This window comes from Chlamydotis macqueenii, chromosome Z (genome assembly GCF_036417535.1).
Source record: "Chlamydotis macqueenii isolate bChlMac1 chromosome Z, bChlMac1.mat, whole genome shotgun sequence".
Lineage (NCBI taxonomy): Eukaryota > Metazoa > Chordata > Aves > Otidiformes > Otididae > Chlamydotis > Chlamydotis macqueenii.
In genome coordinates this window covers 56469410-56493175 of record NC_141593.1, presented here as the reverse complement: position 1 = coordinate 56493175, position 23766 = coordinate 56469410, and the positions used below count along the sequence as shown (strand labels likewise).

The following is a 23766-nucleotide window of genomic DNA, read 5'->3' as shown; positions in this document are numbered from 1 at the left end:
CCTACCCTATCAAATTAGCTGCTGATTCAAATCTAAACTGTATAAAACTAAAATAACAGAAGAAAAGAAAAAATCCTGTAACAGAAGAAAAGAAAAAAATCCTATAACAGAAGAAAAAAGAATCATCCTAAAATCTAGGTAACCTTTTGAATCAGTACTAGCAAGTACAGAATTTCTGATCAAAGCATGAGTGTTTTCCTCAAGAAAAGTGGTTTTCGATCACCTGACACATGAATTATAAGCATCCTAATACATGGTAAATTCGACCTAATGGAAACGGTTTCCAAAGACACAGCAGTAGAATCACAACGGGAAGTCATCTTCCCAGAGACATGCACATGGATAAAACTCAGTTTGCGTTTCATTTAAAGATCACTTAAACATTAAACATGCAGCACAAACTACTAAATGACTAAGTAACTGTAAGGCACTCCACGAGTGAAACCCCACGTCATACTGAAAGAAACAGGAAATAACACAGTTTTAAGATGTAAAAGGCTTGTAAAAGGCAACACTACCCTGCTGAGGTTGCTGCCCATAAAACAGTACAATATAAAGCTGAAAATACTCCATGCTCCCTAAAAAGAATTCATTGTAATTCAGCTAACAGTCTGGACAGTACAGATAAGTTCTTAATGTGAGGAAATAAACCAATTACGACTTCATTAAATCCTTAATTTACTACCCCAGTCAACAGAGATATTACTTCAATGAATTATGACAGTGTCCATACTGCAAAAGGATATTGCAAAGATTAAAGTTATGGTTTATCTACATATATATATATTTTTTTTTTAAAGCAGTAGTCTTAGTTTACTTGTTAGCTGTAAAATACTAGAAAGATTAACTAGACAACATTCAACAATTTAAAATGAACATAATTACAAACTAAAATCAGTACATGTCTCCTGTAGATTCTCCCTTGATGGAGCAGCAACAGAGGCAAGAAATTCATCCACCTGCTTCAGGGACAAGGAGTTGTGTAGAGTTTCCAAAGGGCAAATAGAAGGCACCATGGAATACAGTTCAAAACCTGAAAGAAAAGTAATAAAAAAAAGATATTTCCAAACATAAGACAGGTTTTAACCTATTGCATGGGCAAATACTAATGCATGATGAAAAGTACTTATTTTAAATCAGCACATGCAGACACAGTACTCTTGAAATCATGGATACTAAATACTACAGGATTTGGAACAAGATGCGCCCATTTGCAGCGCATACTAAACTAAAGGTACCATGTAACATATCATGGGATACAAATCCCATGCACACATAAAGTGGTCTTCAAACAACAACTGTGCTCCACTCCCAAATCAGTTCATGAAAGGCAACTTTCCTCTAAGACAAACTTAGTAAACCACTAAAAAAATAGTGAAGAAATAGTAATATTTCTCCTACTCATTCTCATACCTGGCACAATGCTAAATAGATAACTCATTCATGCAAGTAAAATAGGACAGCTATATTTTCAACTGTTAACAGACAGGATCTAAAAATCCTACAACTTCCAAGAAATAAATTTGCAGAATTCACATGCTATCATCTTCAGTATTCTGTGAAATCAAACTGTTGCCTTAAATATCAAAGGATAACCACTGTTAGCACTTCTGGACCTCAAGGTTACATGTTTTACCTTTGTAAGAAGATTTACACCTACCTTTATGCATTTAAAAACAGTACTTAAAAAAGGCTAGACATTTCATATATTAGAACAGGTAAGTATAGCAACCCAAAATCTAAAAATTTATTGGACTTTGCTTTCTACATTAGTATTGATCGTACAGCAACCATGCATATCCAAATTACTAACATACTAAAAAGCACTTAAACCTCTTGGCAAAAAAAAAAATTGCAGTTCTCTAAAGTGATGCATTTTTATAATTCAATGAACAGCTCTTCATCTAATTGCATTTCAGAAGAGGAAAATATGTCCATTAGTCTTTTCAACATACAGCTGTAACATTCCAAATTTGCAATTCAATATTGTAAATTTACAGTTGCTACATTTATTTTAAGATATTTAAATGAAGAAACAATAGTGAATGAAATAATGTTTAGAATTTCAGTTCAAGGTACATTTATTAGAGATAGCATTATAACTGTGAACTGCTCCCTCCCCTACAATAATAAGCATCAATATTCCTGTGATATCCAGTGTTCCCCATTCACTCCCCATTTAGTGCTCTGCATGGAGAAGTAACTCAATAAAATTCAACGCCTAAGTGTCAGTATTTATTTTTGGGTCCACCTTGGCCATATTAAAATCTGAGGGACAGTTGCTTTGAATATACAATCAACTGAAGTGTATTTTTGTCAGCTTCACTTACATTACAAATAAAATGTTGTATTTCATGGAAACTTGATTTTCATGTACAAAAGAAAAAACAGCACATACTTATTTCTATTTTCCTGTAAAGGCAGTAGCTAAGCTTCAGTGTAAGCACTAAAATATTTGGCATACATATTAGTATCCTAAATAACTATGCATGCATGCAAAGCGCAAACCCTTTCTTTGCATTACAGTAAAATATAAGATTTATCTCTTTACTCTGATAGAAAAGTCACTATCACTTGAATGAGAATTTATTTTTTTATTTTTGTAAAGAACATAGTGGGACAATGTCAGGTTTTTAATAACTATTACTGTTACAGTGCAATGTTACAGAAAACCAGAAAGGAATTTTGAAATACACCCATGCTCTTTAAAAAAAAAGAAAAAAAAAAAGAAAAAAAAAGTTTTATTCTTTCAGGAATTTCCCTTACATAGGTTTTTGTTCAGTTTTGACAATTCTGCTATCAGATAGCCATATCCCAGCATGTTGTTGTAGTATCTTTGCGTTTAAGGGATATGACTTAAAAGATACCATGGAAATCTATCTGCAGTGTTTTATTTGAATTTTTTATGATGAATATTTTATGATGTTACGAGAAATAAATTTTAATGATGAAGAAGCCTGACAGTATCCCTTTAAAAAAGCAATTTCCTGTAAACTAACAGTCTCTGAGTTTTGGCTATATTTATTCTTAAAGCACTGTCCCCATCAAAAGGCAAGACAATGAAAGGGTTAACGCAGCATCTCAAAAAGCCACCCTGCTGTCTTACATTAAAAGCTATAGAGACATACCACTGGAGCCTAGAAATTCCAGAGAGGAAATGGACCAGCACCTAAAGAGGTGTGGGTGTTCTGCACAGAGGCCCAGAAAATAAGGTAAAGCACTGTCAGAAGATACTTGTTTCACCATGTTCCTTGAACTAAAGATGGGGGGGGGGGGGTAGTCTGAAATGAGTTAAGAGGGTGTGATAACAATATAAAAATAAGAAAAAAAGAGTGAAAGGGACAAGAAGAATCAAAATGAAAGTCCACACAACAGACAAAACAACATCAGTATGTTCTTATGTTAGTAGAGAAACCTCAGAAACCTGCAATATACTTAGGTTTCATAGGAGCTCATACAGCATGCATTAATCTTGTAAAAGATGTGTGGTAAAGTTGCTGTATTAAATGAATCAGAATAATCAATGCATTCATTAAAAGCAATTTAGATCCTTTTTTAAAGAATGCAGTCACAAAAAGAAAGTGCTAAATGGAAAAGAAAGTAATCATGTTATTAGGCATTGATACTCAAATGCAGTTCTTCCTTTCTGACCTTCTATGTTTTGGAAATATCATTTGGTTTGTCTCTAAAGACAAAAAATGGACCCCTAACTTTCCTATTTGAAACAGGACACTAGAATTGGCCTTTCAGATCAAATATACTCTTAACGGTATTAATTCAGCCTTACTATAGCAGTTTCCCTTCAAGAAGCACTGCAGTGCAGAAAGTCACTGTGGATGCCAAATGAATATAATAAAGGACTACTTTGCTTCTCAGCAAAGCCAAACAAAAGCTCAGTCTTTTTTTTAACCTTGTTCCTAAGCAAATGTGTTTGGAATCTAACATGAAAATGCTGATGATCTCCACTGCAGTTTCAATATCTCCATCACTGTACTGAGCCAGTGGTCATGCACATTTTAAAGAAATCTGAAAAACTACAGTAAGATCTGGTGGATGTTGAAGGCTGAGCCTGGTTTTCATGAACAGGATACATTTTGGAGCTATTTAATCATGTAGAAAGGTAGGCATGAAATATTTTGCTAAGGAAGAGAAAGACATACCTCTGTCCCGTGTGTTAAACCAGACCTTTTTTGTAACTATGGTAGACTGAAGACAAGTTAACTCTCACTCTTGAAGCTCAAGAGGTCAGTGTAAGCAACAGGCAGCTCTCTTGCTGTGATTTTTAGTGCAATATTTAAGTAATTTGCACATCTGATGAATACAGAAGTATGATATGGTAAAATAAATTTTTGTCTGATGAAAAATGTAGCAATTTAGCAGGAATGGAACCAAAGCTTCTGCTTTAGTTTTTTAATTTAGCATCACTTCAAGAAGATAGCGACAGACTCCAGTTGTCAATTCAGTGATTTATTTTAGAATTAGGAGGCTCAGGGAAACAACTCAGCAGGAGAAAGACAAAGAAGAAGCAGCACCTATCAAGAAGTGTATGCCCAATAAAGATCAGATTTAATTCTGTTTTTATCTTATACCATACAGTCTGATCACACAAGAAGTTGGGGAGAATAATTTATTACAGAGATTAACAGCAGCGCTTCAATTTTTTTCAAGGATTTTTCTACAGAATGAATTTTGATGTTGTATTTATACTAATGAATGGTAAAGAAGGGATTCAGGGTATCTAATGATTACAAATATATTTGGAGTTGTGTTTGAAGTTAGGAACGACAGACGGCTGGATGATACTGTACACCCCGTATTTCAAATAAAAATAAAAGGGATGAAGCAAGGAACCTTTTGTTTTCGTTTTTGTTTTTAAAATAAAAGCAAAACGTACCATTGGTTGGGTGTCGAGCAAATGAGATAGAAAACCTTTTAACAGCAGAACCGCGTGTGGTGTCTGAGAAAGAGAAAAACAGGTACCTGAAATTTGTAACAGCTACCAAAAGAGGGACATTTTAAAAAAGGAAAGGAAGAAGAAAGAAAAAAAAGAAAAGATGAGAAGGTACTAGAACTGAGTGGCATGCAGAAGGGACCACAGAAAAGGGCTAAATTCTAAATAGAGGTTAAAAAGAAGAAAATTTGGATTGTTGATAACTACAAGATGTGTAATGAAGTGTATGTAAACAAGCAGAATGAGCTGGTGATTCTGGCATACAAGGTTACATCAGGTTAGATCGAACACTGAGTAGTGAATCGGGGGAAAAAAGCATGAATACTGTTTCACCTCAGTTATAAAGGTATGCTTTGGCATCTTTATATTCTGAAATCTAGTGACAGAGTTTCTTCTCTACCCCAGATTATCCAAAACTGAAAATCTCCTGCTCCTTTGTAATCCAAACCCCATCAAAAAAAAGGTCAGGAATCCTAAAATTTTCACCGTCAGTATTTAAATTATTAAGTTTATAATTTCTTTCATTTCTTGTATATGCTCTAAGTAATTTATTTCAAGATCAATAAGTAATGATAAAGCTTGAGGTTTAAAATGAGAAAAGAATTTCAAAACCAAAATTTTGGTTTACTTAAAAAATGCACTTGCTGCAATCTCCTCGCACGTATTACAAGTCTGTAATCTAGTGTTCAAGACAGAAACAAGAATTGCTATTAAGTTAAACATAAGCAAGCTATGGGCAATAAAGAAGCAATAGAAACTCATACAATTAATACTAAGGCAAAGGATTCTAGGATTCCATTAAAATCAGTAACCTAGGATTTATCTTTAGAAGTTTAATGTGGCACATGGGTTTGTGCGTGCATGTGCGAGAGTGTGCACATACCATCTATGAAGCCAGAAGAAGTCAGCTTTTTACGATGAGTACGAGCATAATCCTGTAGGTTAGGTGCACTTGAAGAACCCCCGAGCACTGAGGTGCTAAACAGGCCCGCACAGTGAGACCCTGATGGGAGTTAGAGAAAATACATACAACAACCAGGTGTTCGTCCATTCACATTGGGGATGCATGCAGCATGCAAGCACATGGCTCTTACCACACAAAAGGCAGCTTTTGGCAGTGCCTTGGACAGGTTCACAATATGCTTGTAATGTCAGAGTGGTACTTGTAGGCTGAAACTATCATAATTTATTGTGCTTCTACTCATGACACAGCACCCTCTGCTATATGTGCAGAGAGAGAGGACTGGCTTTAACAAAGTGAGTTCTTGTCCTGTTTTCACTTTTGGTAAAGAAAAGTTACCAGTTAGCATCAACATAAACATAACCAGAAAAACAAAACAAAACCAAGATGATGATGATGATGATGATGATGATGATGTGAAAGTTGTGTGTTTTAAAACCTGCAGTTCTGAAACAAATATAAACTGGAAAAATACTGCTCGTTGCTTTCATCCAAATCAACCTTTGAGATAATAGGCTGCAAAGAAGTACTCATGCATTTCCACAGACTTAATATGGAAATACTTCCATTCTAATCCCAACAAAGTATTAACCAAATTTGAAATACCCTACTCATACTTCAGCTACCATCCCTGACAATGTTACAGTCTGCAAATACCTAAAAGTTCCATCAAGTTTAGCTCGATTTCCTTTCCTAAGAAGACTTTTGTACATCTCCACGCAAGAGAGAGTACTTTTGTTACAAGTCATACATTCCTGCCACTAGGATGGGAGTTTTAACAAATCACTGAAAGCCACAGACAGAAAGATAAAAATAACTTTTATAATCATCAACTATAAATGGAATTTACACACAACAATGAACAAAATGGAAAAAAATGTTGCAATTTTTTTCCTTTAGTTTTTACTACTAGTTGAAAGGAGAAGTGGTTTTTTCACTCAGAACTTATCTTTTATATTTTAGATAAGTAGCAGCAGATATTTTTGAAAACCAACTATCTATCCAGTGACACTTCCTTTCATTACTTTTAATGACCCAGTGAGAGGAAACATTACTAGCACATGTGACCATTCACAGCCAAAATAAATTGGTACCTGGTCTGTGGCAAAAGCCTTTCACACCAAGTGTAATAATACCTTAATCTACGCACAGAAATACATCAACTTCCACAAGCCATATTGTGTCACACATTGGCAAAAGAAAAGTTGATTAACTTTAGCAAGCACACAATAAAAAACATGACTATGATAAACAAGAGCACCTGATGTATGCATTTTACTAAGGGAAAAATATAACAGGGAGAAAAGTATTACAGAAAGATTAGACATAAGAAAAATACAGATCTTTACAAAGAAAGGAAAAGCTACTTATAAGTTTATGCATACAGCTTATGCATTTTCTACACTTCATTTTTCCCAAGAAAAGACACACTTACAGAAAAAAATGCAATATTGATTTACAGTAGTGCAAGATTTCGTATTTTTGCGTATCAGTCATATGTATGCCTGTTTCAAAGAAGCAACAGAAAAGCACCACTTGAATTAAAAGAATCTGAAACAACTCATTGTATTATAGCATGATTCATTCTAATGCTGAAAGGAAGAAACTGATTTTAGGAGAGGGAATGTGTGCAAAACCCCTGATACTATAAAAAAAAACTTGAGGTTTGTTCCCCATCCCCCCTTGCCTCAGTAAAACACCTTCAATTCCATCAATTGCCCACAATAGGAAACATTAATTTTCAAGAACAGTGTTTTAACAGTTTCCAGTGCAGGCCATTTCAATCCAAAAGATTCTTGCAAAACCCAAAAACTCAGTCATGAAATACATTATCTTAAAAATTTACATTATGTTCAAAATAATCCTGGGTACCTGTTGTGAGCAGTAAAGAGTCAGCAGTGTGAACAGCCTCAAATAATTTGCTCTTTTCGTTTATAATTTTAAAACTTTTGCTGCAGAAAAATTGTCCAGTTCACAAAGAGACACTCAGCATATATTACTGATAACAAGTACTATTGGGTCCTGTTAACACAAACTATTCAAAGAATGTACAACTGTGCAGAACAACAGGTAGATGAAAAGCTGCTAACATCAAACAAACTTTCAATTGTAGGCACATACCTAGACCACTCTGCTTTTGTTCCAGAATAGTTCTCGGTGTTCGTAAGTTACTATTGCTTTCTGATAGGACCTGGACATAAAAAACAGAAAAATAAGGGAAAGTAGAACAGCAGCATGATAAGTTCATTTAACTTGATACAGCAGCCTGTTTCAGACAGACAAGTGTTAATAAGCTGTATGATAAGTGTTAGTAAAAATATGTAAAGGAAATATGAAAGATCATGCAATATCCCCTTCTGAAGGGAGTCCATTTCACATATGAGTTCCTTGCAATGAAGTGGTGCAAAGCAAGCATTCAGAATGAGAAAAGACACAGACGAAGACAGATATGAGAACAGACATTTGAGACATTTTATTTCATTTTACCAAATGCACTCTCCTAAACTGCGCCTGTATTGAAAAAAGGAGGGGAGGGAAGGAAAGACAGACAAACTATTGAGGACACCATACAATCACTGATCCATGCACGGGCTCAATCAGTGTAATTTTCAGATGCTCACAGCCTTTACTGATATCAACTTTTCCCATATAAGTAGTTTTAGAATTTTTCACAGTAAAAAGAAATTATGAAAATTTTCAAAGAAAAAGGATATGGTTAACAGAACACCATCCATTGTCATACAGGTAAACAGTATCTCGATATGTGAAACAGTCTTTCGATTTCACTGGTACTTCACAAAAATTTTCTGTTTCTTTTTTTTCCTGCCCCCCCCCCCCCAGTATTTAGAAATATCTTCAAAATATTGTACAAGTCAATGGATGATGTACTGTGTTGGGAGTTTCAGATACCTTCGGATATAGAAGGCAAGAATTATTAGTGCTAGAGTTTGTTCCCTGCAATAGTTAATACCAGGCCACTGAAAATATGATATATGCAAAACAAGTTTTGAAGAGAAATATGAAGTACCAAATAAATTCTTTTAAATGGTATTGGTTGCAATTATTAAAAAAAAGTTTTTAAATTTACCTACCACCAAATTAAGCAATGCTGGTTTTAAAGTCTTAAAGGACAACTAAACCAAAGCAGAAATCTGTTTCATTAGGCAGTAGACTAAGCCTTTTTTACTGTGGTAACATTTGCAATTCCTATAAAGAAACCACATTTTTAGGAAAATATGTAACACATTCAGTGGAAACACATGCACTTGCTCTTTTTCCCCCAAACATTCTCGGGAAGTAATTTTAAGAAGTGGAAGAATTTGCTTCAAACATAATCCATAACAAGGGATTAGATGTCCTTAAAGACAGTTGGTTGTTGCTTGGAATGCATAATAATGTTTAATGAAGTAAAGTTTAAAAACCTGTTGCCATGAGCCAAAAATACTGGATGTGAAAGCCAATGATTTAGGGGAGACAGGGGAAGAAGTGATTTGTTCCCCTGATCTGCGTCTTCGACGCCCAGTACCCACACCACTGGTGTAATGCAGCCAGGTACCAATACACTCTGGGCTAGACACACTCAGGGGGCTCTCTTCCTGGAAGTGAGAAAGGGGGCAAAAAACAGCAAAGCATGCAAAGTTAGATTCAACAGAGCCAAATGAACAGAAAAGAAAAAACCCAGTCTGCTTGCACCCTTTTATATACTACTTTGAAAACTATTAAACAGTGATTAGGGAAGAGTAACATTACGATATTAGGAAGTTATCACTTCCACTGGTATCTGTTAATCTAATTAAATCTTCTAACGTAACACTTCAACCAAATTTCTGGTAGACCAATTATTGCATATGAGAGAAAAGTAATTGTTATTGATAATTGATTCATAATTTTAAGAATTTCCCACGTGTTGAAAACAGAACATCTATTATCCTTTACATACTGTTTAATAGTTTTCCGCCTGTAAGTACATTAAACTTTCCTATTTATTACTTAATAGTTTTCATTTCTAGTCTATTACCTTACCTAAATGATTCTCCTTTTTAGAATTGCCTTTCAGGCTTTACAGCTGACTGACTGGTAGTAGCACCAACCTGACTGGTAGTAGTTTTCCAGCCTCAGAAAAGCCCTAAAAATTATCTGATGCTGGACACCTATTAAGACTTCAAGTAAGGACAGTGTCAGGCTGAGTCTCCCACGCCCTATATCATTATGTATCATTAGCAATCAACTTTTTTAGCAACATGGAATTTGATTTCCAATGCTGATGATCCTTACTTTCTCATTTTACTATTAGAACTATGCTGTTTTTTTTTAATTTTCATGACCCAATGACAGTTGCAATCCTTCCATAAATATTGCTGTCTATACCCCATATTAAAACTTCTACATAATCTCACACCTGACAGTGTCCTTTCAAATTAATGGACATAGGTGAAGAGAGAATTGCCTTATAGGGGGGAAAAAAAAAAAAAAGGGTTCAAGGCAGTTGCAGTTTAAGTTGCAATGACTTTTTTTAAACACTTGAAAATACCATTTGGTTTGAATATTCCAAATACTAGTTTTGCAGATTTCAGTAGGCCAGATGAAACTTCCAATTTTACTTTTTTGAAAAAGTTTCATAGCGTATGTTTTCTTTAAATCAGCTCTTTTCTTCCAGCCAATAAACACGCTCTGAATGCTGGAAACACATTCCATCTGAACATTTATTGTCTGCACAGCCAGAATTTAGCAATTTATATTATTGACACCTTTTGAAAGTAACATCTGCATAATTTATGAAATGAAAGTGGTTAAAAGTGTGAAGTAATAAACTATTAGGTTGTGTGTATGTGAACTCATAACTAGGAGGGGAGTTTGCATGATCATAGCGAAAACAGCATTTAAAAATCCAGAATGCTGATGTTGTGAGCATTTGTTTATGACAGAACTTGGAAATAGAAAATGTAGGACATTCACATTTATTATCTCTGTTAAATTTATGGAAGTCATGTGAAGTTATAGAGATATCCTTTTAGAAGGGAACCATGCATCTTTTTCTCTTCAAACTACCAATAACCAAGTTACTTGCAGATCAGTAATACTTTCATTGCACACAAACAGCCCATTCCCAACACAAACATAAAAGGAAAAGGTTTTGGTGTGAAACTTCATTTCTGATGGTTTTATGCAACTGAAAATGAGGCAGTAAAAAGATGTTAGTCTGCTTCCAGCATTAATATCACAGAAGTGCCACTATCCACCACCTGAAGCTTTGCCACTCAACCATACAAATGGTATCAGTGATAATGCTGTGCATTCCCCCACCTCTGTGACATTAAAGCCATTCTGTGAAGCACATCTAGATGCCATGGCCTTCAAGACAGGAGACTAGACTGTTCAAGATGTTATCTAGGGAATTCATGAAACACAAAACCCCACCCACTTAAAAAAAAAAAGCTTCCAATTTATTCTCTTACCTTCAAATGCTTGACAAGTGGAGTCACTTTCACCCCATGTGAAAGTAAATACAGCAGAAGACATCTCTCACCTCCTGTACCTCGCCTACTACCCCCAATCCCTCCATTCCCTTTCAGCCTAATCACCCTGAAGGTTTGCTTAATTCCCAATAGCAGCTGTCTTGTAAGGATAAATACAAAAGCAATGTATGTTACTTTGAAGATATAGGTTTAGACTGAAAATACTGGCTTTTCTAAAATGGCTTAAAAAGAAAAAAGGAAATAAGTCTTATTGCAAAATAATAAGTCATTTTAAAAAAAAACAACCCTTCAGATAAATTACTGCCATGGAAGATTTCTCACAGAATAAAAGCAAACCCTTTGTGAGACATAACATCATACTGGTTCTGTGTAATCAAAAGCAGAATTACATTTAGTTTTGTTTTGTTAAATGTAAGCAAAAGTTAATTTCTGTGAAAGGCATTATCTGGAACATAAACACTTACTTCAACAGAACCAATCTTCCTGGATCTTGGAAGGGGTGACTTCCTGTGTATGTGAATTGGGTCTGACACCATTGGCTTAAACATCACTACTGACCGATCTGTTTCATCTCTTTTAGAAGCATGCGCCTCCTCATCACTATCATTTCTGTGAGAGGTTTTCTTTGAGCCTTCATTCTATAAACAATACATAATGCATTTTCAATTTAGCTGCAGACCTTGCAACACGTAGACAGAAGTGGTTGTTAAATAAATCTTCTATATAAATAGAAAGCAAGCTGATTTAAAAAATACAAGATGTAATTCACATATTATTGAAAAAATTTGTTTTAGACTTTAATAATCTATGTGTATTTGCTCCTAACCAGTCACTGCATATGATAGTGTGGTCCTAATTAACCACACTGTTCAGCCAACATATCTTACTCTAATCTTCTGTTGGCGAAGTAATAAAATCCTGACCCCACAAGTCAATAGAAGAATTCCAGCCAAGCTTTGCTTTCCTTAATTTCTGAAAAAGCAGCTGGTAAGTCCATAGACCTGCCCATATATCTTAGAAAATATCAATCCTTCCTTAACAATCTGTATTCACAAGTATGCCAAACTACCTTACTTTCTTAAATATTTATTTCAGTTGCTTGCATAGCAAGTGATGTGACACTGATGTTGATATCACTTTCCTTACAATGAGTATTTTGTATTTCTAACAAAAATTTTAGCAAAGCAATAGAAGGTCCTAATGATCTGTGTCCATTACCTCAGTGTCCATTCAAAATGGAATAAGACATTGGGATAGCCTGTATTTCAGCAGATATTTTTCTACCAAAATAAAAATCACATTTGTATTCTTTACCTAACAATTTCCTAGTGTTTATTTTAGGTATGTCCACATCCAGAAAAACTAATTTTGATTTAAAGAAAGACATAATTATTACCTCTCTGGAGGCAGGTCTGTATCCATATCCAGCTGGTAAATTTTTGTCTTCTTCACAGCCTTTGGCCCCTGGACTAAAGTGCAGCTCTACATGAAAACGTTCTTCTGAAGAAAGTTCCTGAAGGAAAATTATTAAATAGGTTTACACTTTAATACATAGCTTAGCACTACTCGTTTCTGAAGATATTTATCCATTTTAAATACCTTGTTTGGATCCTCATAAAGCATGATAACAATCTGTGTCATGTAATTGAGTTCATTGACAACATTTAAATAATCCATAGCTCGTTTCCATTGTTCATCTTTTGATTCCTTATGAAGGGGGAAAAAAAATATCAACAAATAAAAACCAGCTATTTTCTTTAAAAAGACTGATGATTTCCCTTTCCCCATTTACATGGATTTCACATTCACAGCAGAGGTATGAAGCTTTTCATAGCTAAGGAAAAAACAGAGATACCACCAGGAAAAAAAAAAAGTGACTTAAAATTACTCAACAAATGAATGAAGTGTGGAGATTAGAACTTTTCATATTTTATTTCAGTGTATCTTTCATGGTTTCACCAGTGATGATACATGTCTTGTAGACAGAAGCATTCTTTTAAACTCTCCTGATGGGAATTGTTAATTTTGCAATAAACTTGTTTCAAGAAGTATATCGTGGAAAATGTTTCTAGATATTGCTCTACCAGTCAAACGGACAGAGTAAATGAAGGCTTCTAGTATATAAAGTAAAAATAACCATCACATCCCAAACTTTTTAGAATGAATATTCACCTTTTTTTCATGCCCTAGAAAAAAAATATATGGAGTAATCCACCTTAAAGGAAATTTTAAAGTTTATCAGCCTAAAACTAGGAGTGTATCTGCTGTAGTATATGTCATAGAGGTCTGGGATTAAAAAATGCTTTTGCCATCAGTGAGTTTATTTACCCATTAACAGAAGCAAGCATGTCAATACAACCATTTCAAAGTTATTATATTAATCAATCTCTATCTTAGAATCAGCCATGTAGGCTTTGTGGTGCTGCATTTATCCTCTTCAAGAGCTCAGTTAGGTCATTTCTGAATCTGGAGACCTTTCATTTTTTAGTCCTTGGTTTCAAAGCCAATCAGATGGAGAATAATGCACCACCTTCAAGGTATTCTACAATAGCATAGGAAAGTAAAACAATCCACTGAACAAGAGAAACTTTGCACTACATGAGCATTCTTGAAGTCAGGTAGGAAGGTCTTGACAATATGCCAATGGTCAAAACCAGTAAGTCAGTCCAAAAGTAAATTAAAGAGAAGTCTGAATGATAACTTGAAGGAAAAACAATTGGAAGAATTATAGGTGACAACACAAGACAAAAAGAATGAATTATCAGCCATTTTCAGATCTCTTTGAGACTGTTAACATATGCAGTTGAACACACCAATGGAACTTAGCATTATTTTAAAGTGCATGCTGATTTCCACCAATGTGCACACAAGCAATTTGAAATATGTCTCTGCATATTTAATAGGAAATCAAATGTTTGAAAAAGTGTGATGAATTTCAAAGCCACCTAAGAAAACATAGCTTTCAATTGATACAGTTTTAGTAAGATTGAGTCCTTTTGATTCTTGTCAAAATACCGGAGCTTTAACAGAAAGTGTTCAACTTACATCACATAAGGCACCATAACGAAGAGTGGATAACAGGGAGTGGACATGACTCTCACTGGTGAAGTACAGCCGTGTACGAACGTGGCGTTCAGGGGACATAACACCCCTGGAGTAACTTGAAAGAAAAAAAATCTTATTAGACCAGAATGAGATTTGTTGCTATTTTAGAAATAGCTGGCAACAAATAAATAAATAATACTTTTAAAATTACTATGAGCCAGTAAGACATTTCAAATATGAAACCTATAAAATATCCCCATTAAGTCTTACAGAAATTAATGTAACCATGTACAAAACTTACAGAGGGTGAAGCTTATTTACAGTATCATCATCTTGAGTTCTCTGAAGGTCAGAACGGATTTTTCTAACTAGAGGGGTACAGTAACCTTTGGCAATCTCTAGTTTCTCAGCCTTAGAAATACCATATTCCTGTGTAAGAAGAAAATGACTTTTAAAATTCATTTAAAGATTAAAATGCCTTATAATTCAAAGCTTGTATATTAAAGCCAGTTAGTCATCTCTTTATTTGCTCCGGATGCAAACTGTTTTGTTTAACATTTTTATTATATTTGATTACTGATGTCCCTTCAAGTAACAATGGGTTAGACTTTTTGCTGTTTGATTTGACACAGAGGAGTTTCTCATTCACTAGTTAAATTACTGAAATGGATTCACCTTCTGGTATGATGAAGCTCTTTTTCTTAAGTAAAACATCTAGGGAATTATTCCCTCCCTTCTCTCCCCCCGGACTTAGACATCTATAATACATTTAATCTCACCTGATTTCAAGTAACTTTTTTTTTTTTTTAAATAGTCAATAAAGAGACATAGGCATATTACCTATTCAATACGTCTAGCTTAGTTTGGGGTAAGCCAACCGAAAGAAGATCTCCTATTCACCACAAATAATACAAAAAATGGTAGTTAAATATAACTGGAAAATATTGTATCTGTTATAGTATCTACAGTATTTAAAAATCTCCTCTTCTAGAAGCTTCACGTTCTGTGCTGCACATGATAAGGAAGTGCTCTCATCATTATGATGGATCTTCTGGTTACCCTAGAAAGTGACATAAGCATTTTCCTTTGCTTTATGTAGGCGTATCAAGTTTTGGGGTTTTTTTTCCTTATGTGTCCTCATTTCTACCTACTCTTCTCTAACACTCTATTCAAAATTTAAGCTTAACAGGCACACATAACACAAACATAATTAGTACTATTGCTCTTTTTGTCCTTCTTGCTGTCAGGGAGTTTGAGAGATGGGGAGAGGAAGAAGGTCCCTCATTGCATACAATATGCATAATACCTCTTTTACAACACTGTTCTGTAACTGCAAGGACACTTGAAGAAAGCTTTAGTCTGTTCTGCCCTTATATTACAAAACAATTTGCTGCAGCCTACAAAATTTTAGAGCTAATCTGAGTTTAACAGCGTGTAGTATACAGAAGTTTAACTTGTCTGCCTCTGGCCTAAAATGCTATGAAACACAATGTGTACATTTTTATCAGGGAGTGTTAGCATTTTGAAGCAGCAGAAAGGTCTTTTAAAATTTAAATTGCTTAAGAAAAGTGAAATTAGGTAGATTAGGATTAACAATGTAATTTGCAAACACACTGAAAACTGAATTTCTAAAACCAGGAAGAATGAAATTAAATGCGATTTCAGAATACGTAGTTGTTCACAGGGCTACACTTATATCTATGAAGAATGGCTGAGATGAACCACTTTATTTTAATACACTGAAGTTCACAGCTTGAATTGCTAGAAAAATTAACTTTGAACACAACTTAATGAATTACGAATAAAATTTTTCTTACAAAACCAATCAGCTTGCTACTGGAAAATAAGAGGTAAAGTTAAAGGCTTCTATTACTGAAAAATACAGGAACCTTCAATGGAAAAGACAGGGTAGGTGTTTTCACAAAATTTGAAAACAGCATTTATTCTACAATTTATTCTGTTTAATAACTGAAAACACTTACCTGAGGGATCACAATGTCAGCTAAAGCCTTTGAAAGCCTGTATAATTCCATTGTGTTTTCTAATTTTAAGGAGCCGTTGTGCTGCACATCATATTTTATACAGTCGTAAATATCAGGAATTTTGCTAATATCATATCTTCCATTTTTTGTTTTAAAGTCTTTTTCCAGCTTGGCCCATCTGCGCAGCATCAGTTCTAGTGTTTCACTGTGGTACAGCTGAATATCTGGATAGACACATATATCATAAGTAATCAAGACCATCCAAGTAACAAAAGGAAAATTTTAATTACATGGTAGTAACAGTTGAAATCAGAAGGATGAAAGGGATCAAATAAGTTAACTGCATTACTTCTAAGAGGGAACAGATGTACATATGGTTAATTTTACTGCTGAAAGTATCACAGCTACATAGCTACATCAAAACAGTAAAAAGCTTTGCTGCAGAAATGCACCACTGGCCCTTCAAGCACTATTCTACAGCACAGATCATATATAAAGAAAAGATAACAAAAAAAAGCTGTAAGGAAATTCCAGGAGGGAGGAAGAGGAGCAGGACAACGTCTCTGATTTAGAACAAACCACTCATTACATTTGTCTCTCTCTTCTACACGTCAACAGCAAGAGCCACGAGACTCGCAGAAAGGATGGACTATGCCCATCCCAGGACAGCAGATCAGACCAAATAGACAAAACCCACTGATACTATGTATAGGTGATACTTGAACTGCACAAACTCAGAACAGAAGCTGTTTGCATACCATACACTCCAGAGAACACTGATAGCAAATATTCCAGTATTTAGCTAGTACCAAAAAAGCACTGCGGTCACTTGCAGCTCTAGTTTTCTTGTGTCATTAGTTCACTATCATTAATACTGAATATCCTTCTATACAATACTACTATGCGTCATACAGCAAGCAACAGATTTTCAGCAAAGACATTTAAATATAAAAATGTAACCTATGTAACTTAGCTTTAGTTGCTGCTAAATCTGCTTTTCCTGTTACTTTTGTGGACTGCTGAGTTTCAACTCATTAAGAGAAGAATTTCTGCAAACATTTGAGGACTAGCCTGTATTGATGAATACCACAAAGAGCCCTTACCTGCAATATGCTTTTTACTCTAAAATAATGTGAATGAAAATCCCTAACCCATTGTTGATTAAAGTTCTGCTAAAAAGTGAGTTTAATGAGGAAAAGTTACGTTACAATTCTCTCTCCTATGTAAACAAGAGAAACTAAATACAACTTCAAAAATGTTTAAGTACCTGCAGATTTTGGATCTTCCATTCTTTGCCTGATCTGAGAAGTCAAGCTCTGGATCAAGGAATAGACCTTGTCACATGTCTTTACAGGATTTTTAATAACCTGCATTGATTTTATCAATGAGATGCTTCCAGATGGAGTAAGCTGCAATTTGAGATAAACACAAAATTATCTACACAAACTGACTAGACTTGAAAGAACTGGGGAGATGGAACATATGAAAGATTCTAAGTATTGGAGAAAAAGCATTAAAATAAGTTGCTATTCATTTTTGAAACCATTTCTCAATTATCTACTCTCTTTAAGGCATTAAGAAAAGAAAATATATCAAAAAGTAGTAAGATTTACTAAGAAATTTATAGGGCAACTAATCCTATACAGTAAATGTGAACAGTTCCAGGAGTTCCTAAAACTATTTTTTTCTTCCAAGACAGGAAAATTGGAAAGATGTTTAAAACTTTGTGCATACTTAGCAACTTTCCAGAACTTACTTTCAAGTAATTATTGTATTCAAAAGCTTACAAAAATTCTGTTAGGCTCTGTGTTTCACAAAATACTTTTTGTTCTATAAAGTACGCTCCTTAGCATAACTGGAAGGAAGAACCAGATTTGCAATAGTAATTCATACCTGAAAAAAATTTGTTTCTTCCTGTTTTAGGTGATTGTTTCTATAGGACTGCAGCACACAAAACCAAACAAAAATAAACCCTTTAAATGCACATATATCAAGAACATACAAGATGTCCTTAAGAGCTGACTTAATTACAGAAATTGTAGAAGCTACAAATTATCATCATCAAGTTGAGTGTCTCTAAAACAATACAGTTAATATCCATGTAAAGTCAGGCTTAGCCTAATTTTTTCTGAAAACTTGGCATAATCCAAAGTAAGCAAACAATGATATTATGCAGGGTGGAAAAATAATTGGCTCTCAATATCTTTTAGAACTTTAAGTTTAAACCTCATGAGGACTTATATTTAGTTGCTCTACTAGACAGATTAAGGGCAATTGAAAGAGAAGAAGTCTCTTAACAATAACAAACACTACTTACATTTAAAACCAGGAACAATCATGTGAGTGCTGTACTAAGCCAGTATAAACTATATTGTCCTAAGCTAGACATATGCTAGACATGCACTTGCAGGCAACTGTATCCTGGACTGCATCAAAAGGAGCGTGACCAGCAGGTCAAGGGAGGTGATTCCGACTCTCTGCTCTGCTCTGGTGAGTCTCTACTTGGAATACTGCGTCCAGCTCTGGAGCTCTCAGCACAAGAAAGACATGGACCAGTTGGAATGAGTCCAGAGCAGGGCAACAAAAATGATCAGAGGGCTGGAGCACCTCTCCTAAGAGCACAGGCTGAGAGAGTGAGAGTTGGCGTTCTACGGCCTGGAGAAGAGAAGGCTTTGGAGAGACCTTATAGTGGCCTTCCAGTACCTAAAGGGGCTTGTAAGAAAGATGGGAACAAACTTTTTACCAGGGCCTGTAGCAACAGGACAAGGGGTAATGGTTTTAAACTAAAAGAGAGTAGATTCAGACTAGATATAAGGAAGAAGTTTTTTTACACTGAGGGTGGCGGAACACTGGCCAGAGAGGTGGTGGATGCCCCATCCCTGGAAACATTCAAGGCCAGGTTGGACGGGGCTCTGAGCAACCTGATCTGGTTGGATATGTCCCTGCTCCTTGCAGGGGAGTTGGACTAGACGACCTTTAAAGGTCCCTTTCAACTCCAATTATTCTATGATTGTATGTTAATGAGACATTTCCTTTCACTGATTAGTAAGTATTCTACTGGTTTTCAGCATCTTAGCATTTTTAGAGTTAAAAAAGGCCTTGTAGCAGATTAAATACTGAAACAACTGCAGTAGACAGGTAATACATTTAGTAATACCACACACTTTCAAATTAAAGATTTTAGAAAGTGTAAACAATGTAGTTTCATTTTTTTTAATGACTGAAGTTTTTTTTAATGGAATAGTGAAAAATATTTTTTAAAAACGATGTCCCTATCTACTTCTATTTCAAAGTTTGTAGCTATTGTGATTACTCAAATTGCAAACAGCTCAAAATATCTAAGATTACAGTTGATACAGCGTCTTTTGTATTTCAAACTATGTGCAAGCACACAAATAATCTTTCAAAATACATACATAAAATCATCGTCCATTATTTTTACACAATAATTTGTGTGGCTATTTATTTCACTTCATAGGAAACTAGCTGTATGCTAACCTTATCATAGTCGTCAGCAGTAAATTCTCTGTCTCTCTGGAGAATTTCATGGAGTCTTGCTTTAACACGATGCTGACAGCTGCTTAAGGAATCACTGTCACTGTCCAACAGACCATTCATATTAGCACTTTTTACCATCTGGACAAGAATAGGAGTCAGCTCACCCTCTAAAGCCAGTAGTCCCTGAAGCAAATAATACAATTAATCAGGCAAACAGATAAGAAAAACTTTTAAAAATCACGCAGATCACTAATTTAAATTCAAGATTGTATTACTTGTCTATGGGTTAGATAAACAGACACTTGGCATACAATGCAGATGTTTGCATAGAAACGGCCCCCAAAACACTGCCTTGGTGTGCAGGATTGCTACAGTTGGTGCAACAGTGATGGTGACATGTCATAGAGCACGCTCCCCAGCACTAGCTGAAGTAACCCTAGAATCTCAGTGGTGCCAACACTGCTCAGAGAGGCCACAGATGTTCAGGTCTTGGGCTCCAGGGAGTACACGGTGCCTTCTCCCTGAGGCTGGGGGCAACAGTAGTAGCCTGACTTACGGGTGACATGCTCTGCTCAAGGCATTAAGTCACCAGATAGCAGCTATGGGAAGAGCTAGCAAACCCAATAGCATCTGGGAGGATAAATGGGAGACAGACAGAGCCTGGACTCTGTGGGGCACAGTAGGACCAAAGGCTACAGTTGAGCAAGAGGTAAATGGAGATTTCCAAAATGAAGAAGGTTGGAAACTTTTGTTACTTTTCTAGCAACATAAAGGGTCTGGGATAAGGAAGGAAATGGGGTGGTGTCTCCTCAAGCCTGCTGACCAAGGAGAAAGCAGGAAAGAGGGCTGAAATACTTCTGCACCGACACATGCAGCATGGAAATAAACAGGAAAAATAAGAAGTCTGAACACTTGCAGAGCTTTAAGTTTATTCAGATTACAAAGATGTAGTGAAACACAAATAGTTTTGCTATAGCTAGATACAGGGCCTTTTGGAAGCCAGGAAGGCAAGGAGGCAGAACTGGGCTCTATGCAAAGGAGTAGCTTGAATACCAGGACCTCTGCTTTCAAACCACTGACAAGCAAGCTGAGATTTTATTTGTACGGATCAAAGGACAAATAAGCACAGGGCAACATCATGGTGGGCCTCTGCTACAGACTACCCAATTTAAAAGAGGAAATAGATGAAGCCTTCTTAACACAACTGAAGAAAGCCTCCTGATTGCAGGCCCTGTTTTCCATGGGGGCCCTTAGCCCTTGGTACCTCATGCATGAGCAATATTGCAGGGGACGAGTAATTCAGATTTCTGGAAAACACCCAGGACAATTCTTTGACACAGGTTACTGATGAACTATTGAGCAGAGGCATTCCTCTGGACCTGTTACTCAGAAATGTCAGGAATGTGGAGGTCAACAGTAGCCTTGGCAATTGAAACCTGATAATATGACAGATCCTTGGAGAAGTGAACAAGACAAACAATTGCATTAGAGCCTTGGCCTTTGTTCTGGTTTTGTTAGTGAGGCGGGGCCTAAGGTGGTAGCTTCTGTAGGAAACTGCTAAAAGTTGCTCCCCTTTGTTCAGTGGACTCGGCCGGGCCTAGGGCGCACCCGCTGCTGGCCAAGGCTGAGCCAATTGGTAGCAGAATGTCCCGTGATAATGCATCTGCGATAGCATATTTAAGTAGGGGAAAACAGAAAAAAAAAAAGAGAGATGTGAAGCACCTGAGCGGGGGGCAGAGAGGGGGAGGCGCGAGCTTTGTGGGCCTTGCAGGCCTCACCCTCTGGCCTCCTGCCAGGCAGCTGACTGGGCCCAACTCGGCCCAGCCTGGCTGCAAGAAGTGGAGAGGAGATGAGAAGTGAACAAGATGTAAAAAGGATCCTGAGAGGCATCTGCCAGCCTGTTGTAAGGAATGGCTGCAGACGCCAAGGTCAGTTCAGAAGGAGGGGGAGGAGTAATGCGGCTCCTGGCCAAGATTCCCCTGCAGCCTGTGGTGAAGACCATGGTGGAGCAGGTTGTCCCCCTGCAGCCCATGGAGGCCCACGGAGGAGCAGAGATCCACCTGCAGCCCATGGAGGACCCCACGCCAGAGCAGGTGGAGGCCTGAAGGCAGCTGTGGCCCGTGGAGGGCCCGCTGGGACAGCTGTTCTAGAGGGACTGCACCCCGTGGAAGAGATGACCCACGCCAGAGCAGTTTCACGAAGGACTGTGGCCCGTGGGAGGGACCCCACGCTGGAGCAGAGGAGGAATGCGAGGAGTTCTTCCCCCGACGATGATACAGCGGCGTAAAACAACGCATGATGAACCGACCGCAACCCCCATTCCCTTCCCCCCGCCGCCCCCGTGCCGCTCGGGAGGGGAGGTAGTATAGATAACGTTAAGCCCAGGAAGAGGGAGGGGTGGGGGGAGGTTATCTTGTTCCGTGTCTCATTCTCCTGCTTATTTTAGAAATAAATGAGTGTTTTTCCCCAAGTCGAGTCTGTTTTGCCCATAATGGTAACTTTAAGGATTTCTCCCCGTCCTTATCTCAAACCTTGAGCCGTTTTTTCCTATATCATCTCCTCCTATTCTCTCGGAGGGTGGGGGGGAGCGAGAGAGAGACTGCGTAGTTTGGTCCTGATCGGGGCTGAACTACGACAGCCTTCAAACAAGTAGATTTTAGCTTATTAATGGAATCCTATGGAGGAGTGTCCTGAAGGACAAAGGTGTCTGGGACAGCTGGATGATCTCCAAAGACAACCTCCTCAAAGCACAAGAGCAGTCCACTCTGACATATGGGAAGTTATGCAGAAGGTCAGCATGCACAAAAAAGGAACACACAGAAGGTGGAAGCAGGGATGGACTACTTGAGAGGAACAGAGACACAACCTGAAAATGAAGGATGGAATTAAAAACCTGAAAAGGCTGTGGAATCTCCATTCCTGGAGATACTCAGAACTGGATTGTATGACTCTAAGCAACCTCATTCAAACTGGCTCTGTGCTGTGCGGAGTTGGACTAGACGACCTACAGAGGTCCCTTGAAACCTAAACTTCTCTATCACTCCGTATTATTACTGAAACTCATTCACCTATGTAGTATTTATATAACACTTGCACTGTCTGTGTCCTTTTAATTGTATTTGCCACACTATTAAAAGATCTGTATAACCATAATGAGGAAATAAATTATTAGCAAGTGGAAGCATTATGCAAAGGGCAACTTGGGAAGAGGAGCAAAAGAGGAATTTGCCTAGCACGAAGAGGGGTAAAAAAATGCTTTGGCAAGCATTAAAGATGTAGGAAGTTCCAAATTCTGTATTTTATATTAATAGTTCCCATAAATACATGTTTGCACTGAAAAACAGTTCATTCTTTTTAAACATCACTACTAAATTTTTATAATTTCAACCAAAAATGCAAATTATTTCTATGAAGTGCCAAGACACAGTACTGCTATCATGTCTTACTTACTAGGCATCCTTTTTGACAGGCCCAAATTAGAAAGCCTCTTGCCACAACCTTAAGAAACTACTTCAATTAATTCCAAAAAAAGCACGAATGCATAGTCTGCACAATTTCCCCTTAAAATATATGCGAAATAGTTCATTAATTCCACATATCTAATAGCTTCAAATCATCTAATTTCCTCTATAAAGTTACAAATCAATGAACAAAAGATAGTTTTAATAAAAAGAGTTGCTTTTTGAACTCCAAATCTTCTGGTCCAAATCAGTGGAAGTGACTGAAAACTGCAATTCTTGCTCATGGAAAATGAATACATTATGTCAGATCAGTTCTAATACCTGTGCTTTAACCAACACACACACACACACACACACAATCTGTCACAGAAGTCTGACAAAACTTGAGGAA

The 23766-nt window shown here is 36.6% G+C and overlaps 1 protein-coding gene across 10 annotated transcripts in view; it reads right to left on the bottom strand.

The window, feature by feature from the left end:
* The window catches only part of PPIP5K2 (diphosphoinositol pentakisphosphate kinase 2), a 57272-nt gene that overhangs the window by 4980 nt on the left and 28526 nt on the right, over window positions 1-23766 (bottom strand). For 4 of the 10 annotated variants that reach the window (XM_086769853.1, XM_086769857.1, XM_086769854.1 and 1 more), the window contains 13 exons: window positions 19915-20097; window positions 17684-17825; window positions 16417-16640; window positions 14736-14863; window positions 14435-14549; window positions 12989-13096; window positions 12786-12902; window positions 11854-12027; window positions 9335-9508; window positions 8034-8103; window positions 5835-5954; window positions 4895-4957; window positions 902-1033 (listed from right to left, as the gene is read on the bottom strand). In XM_086769853.1, coding sequence (XP_086625979.1) covers window positions 902-1033; window positions 4895-4957; window positions 5835-5954; window positions 8034-8103; window positions 9335-9508; window positions 11854-12027; window positions 12786-12902; window positions 12989-13096; window positions 14435-14549; window positions 14736-14863; window positions 16417-16640; window positions 17684-17825; window positions 19915-20097 — 1750 coding nt within the window. The remainder of the gene's footprint in view (window positions 1-901; window positions 1034-4894; window positions 4958-5834; window positions 5955-8033; window positions 8104-9334; window positions 9509-11853; window positions 12028-12785; window positions 12903-12988; window positions 13097-14434; window positions 14550-14735; window positions 14864-16416; window positions 16641-17683; window positions 17826-19914; window positions 20098-23766) is intronic. The other 6 variants (XM_086769856.1, XM_086769859.1, XM_086769858.1 and 3 more) reach the window with 6 other exon arrangements.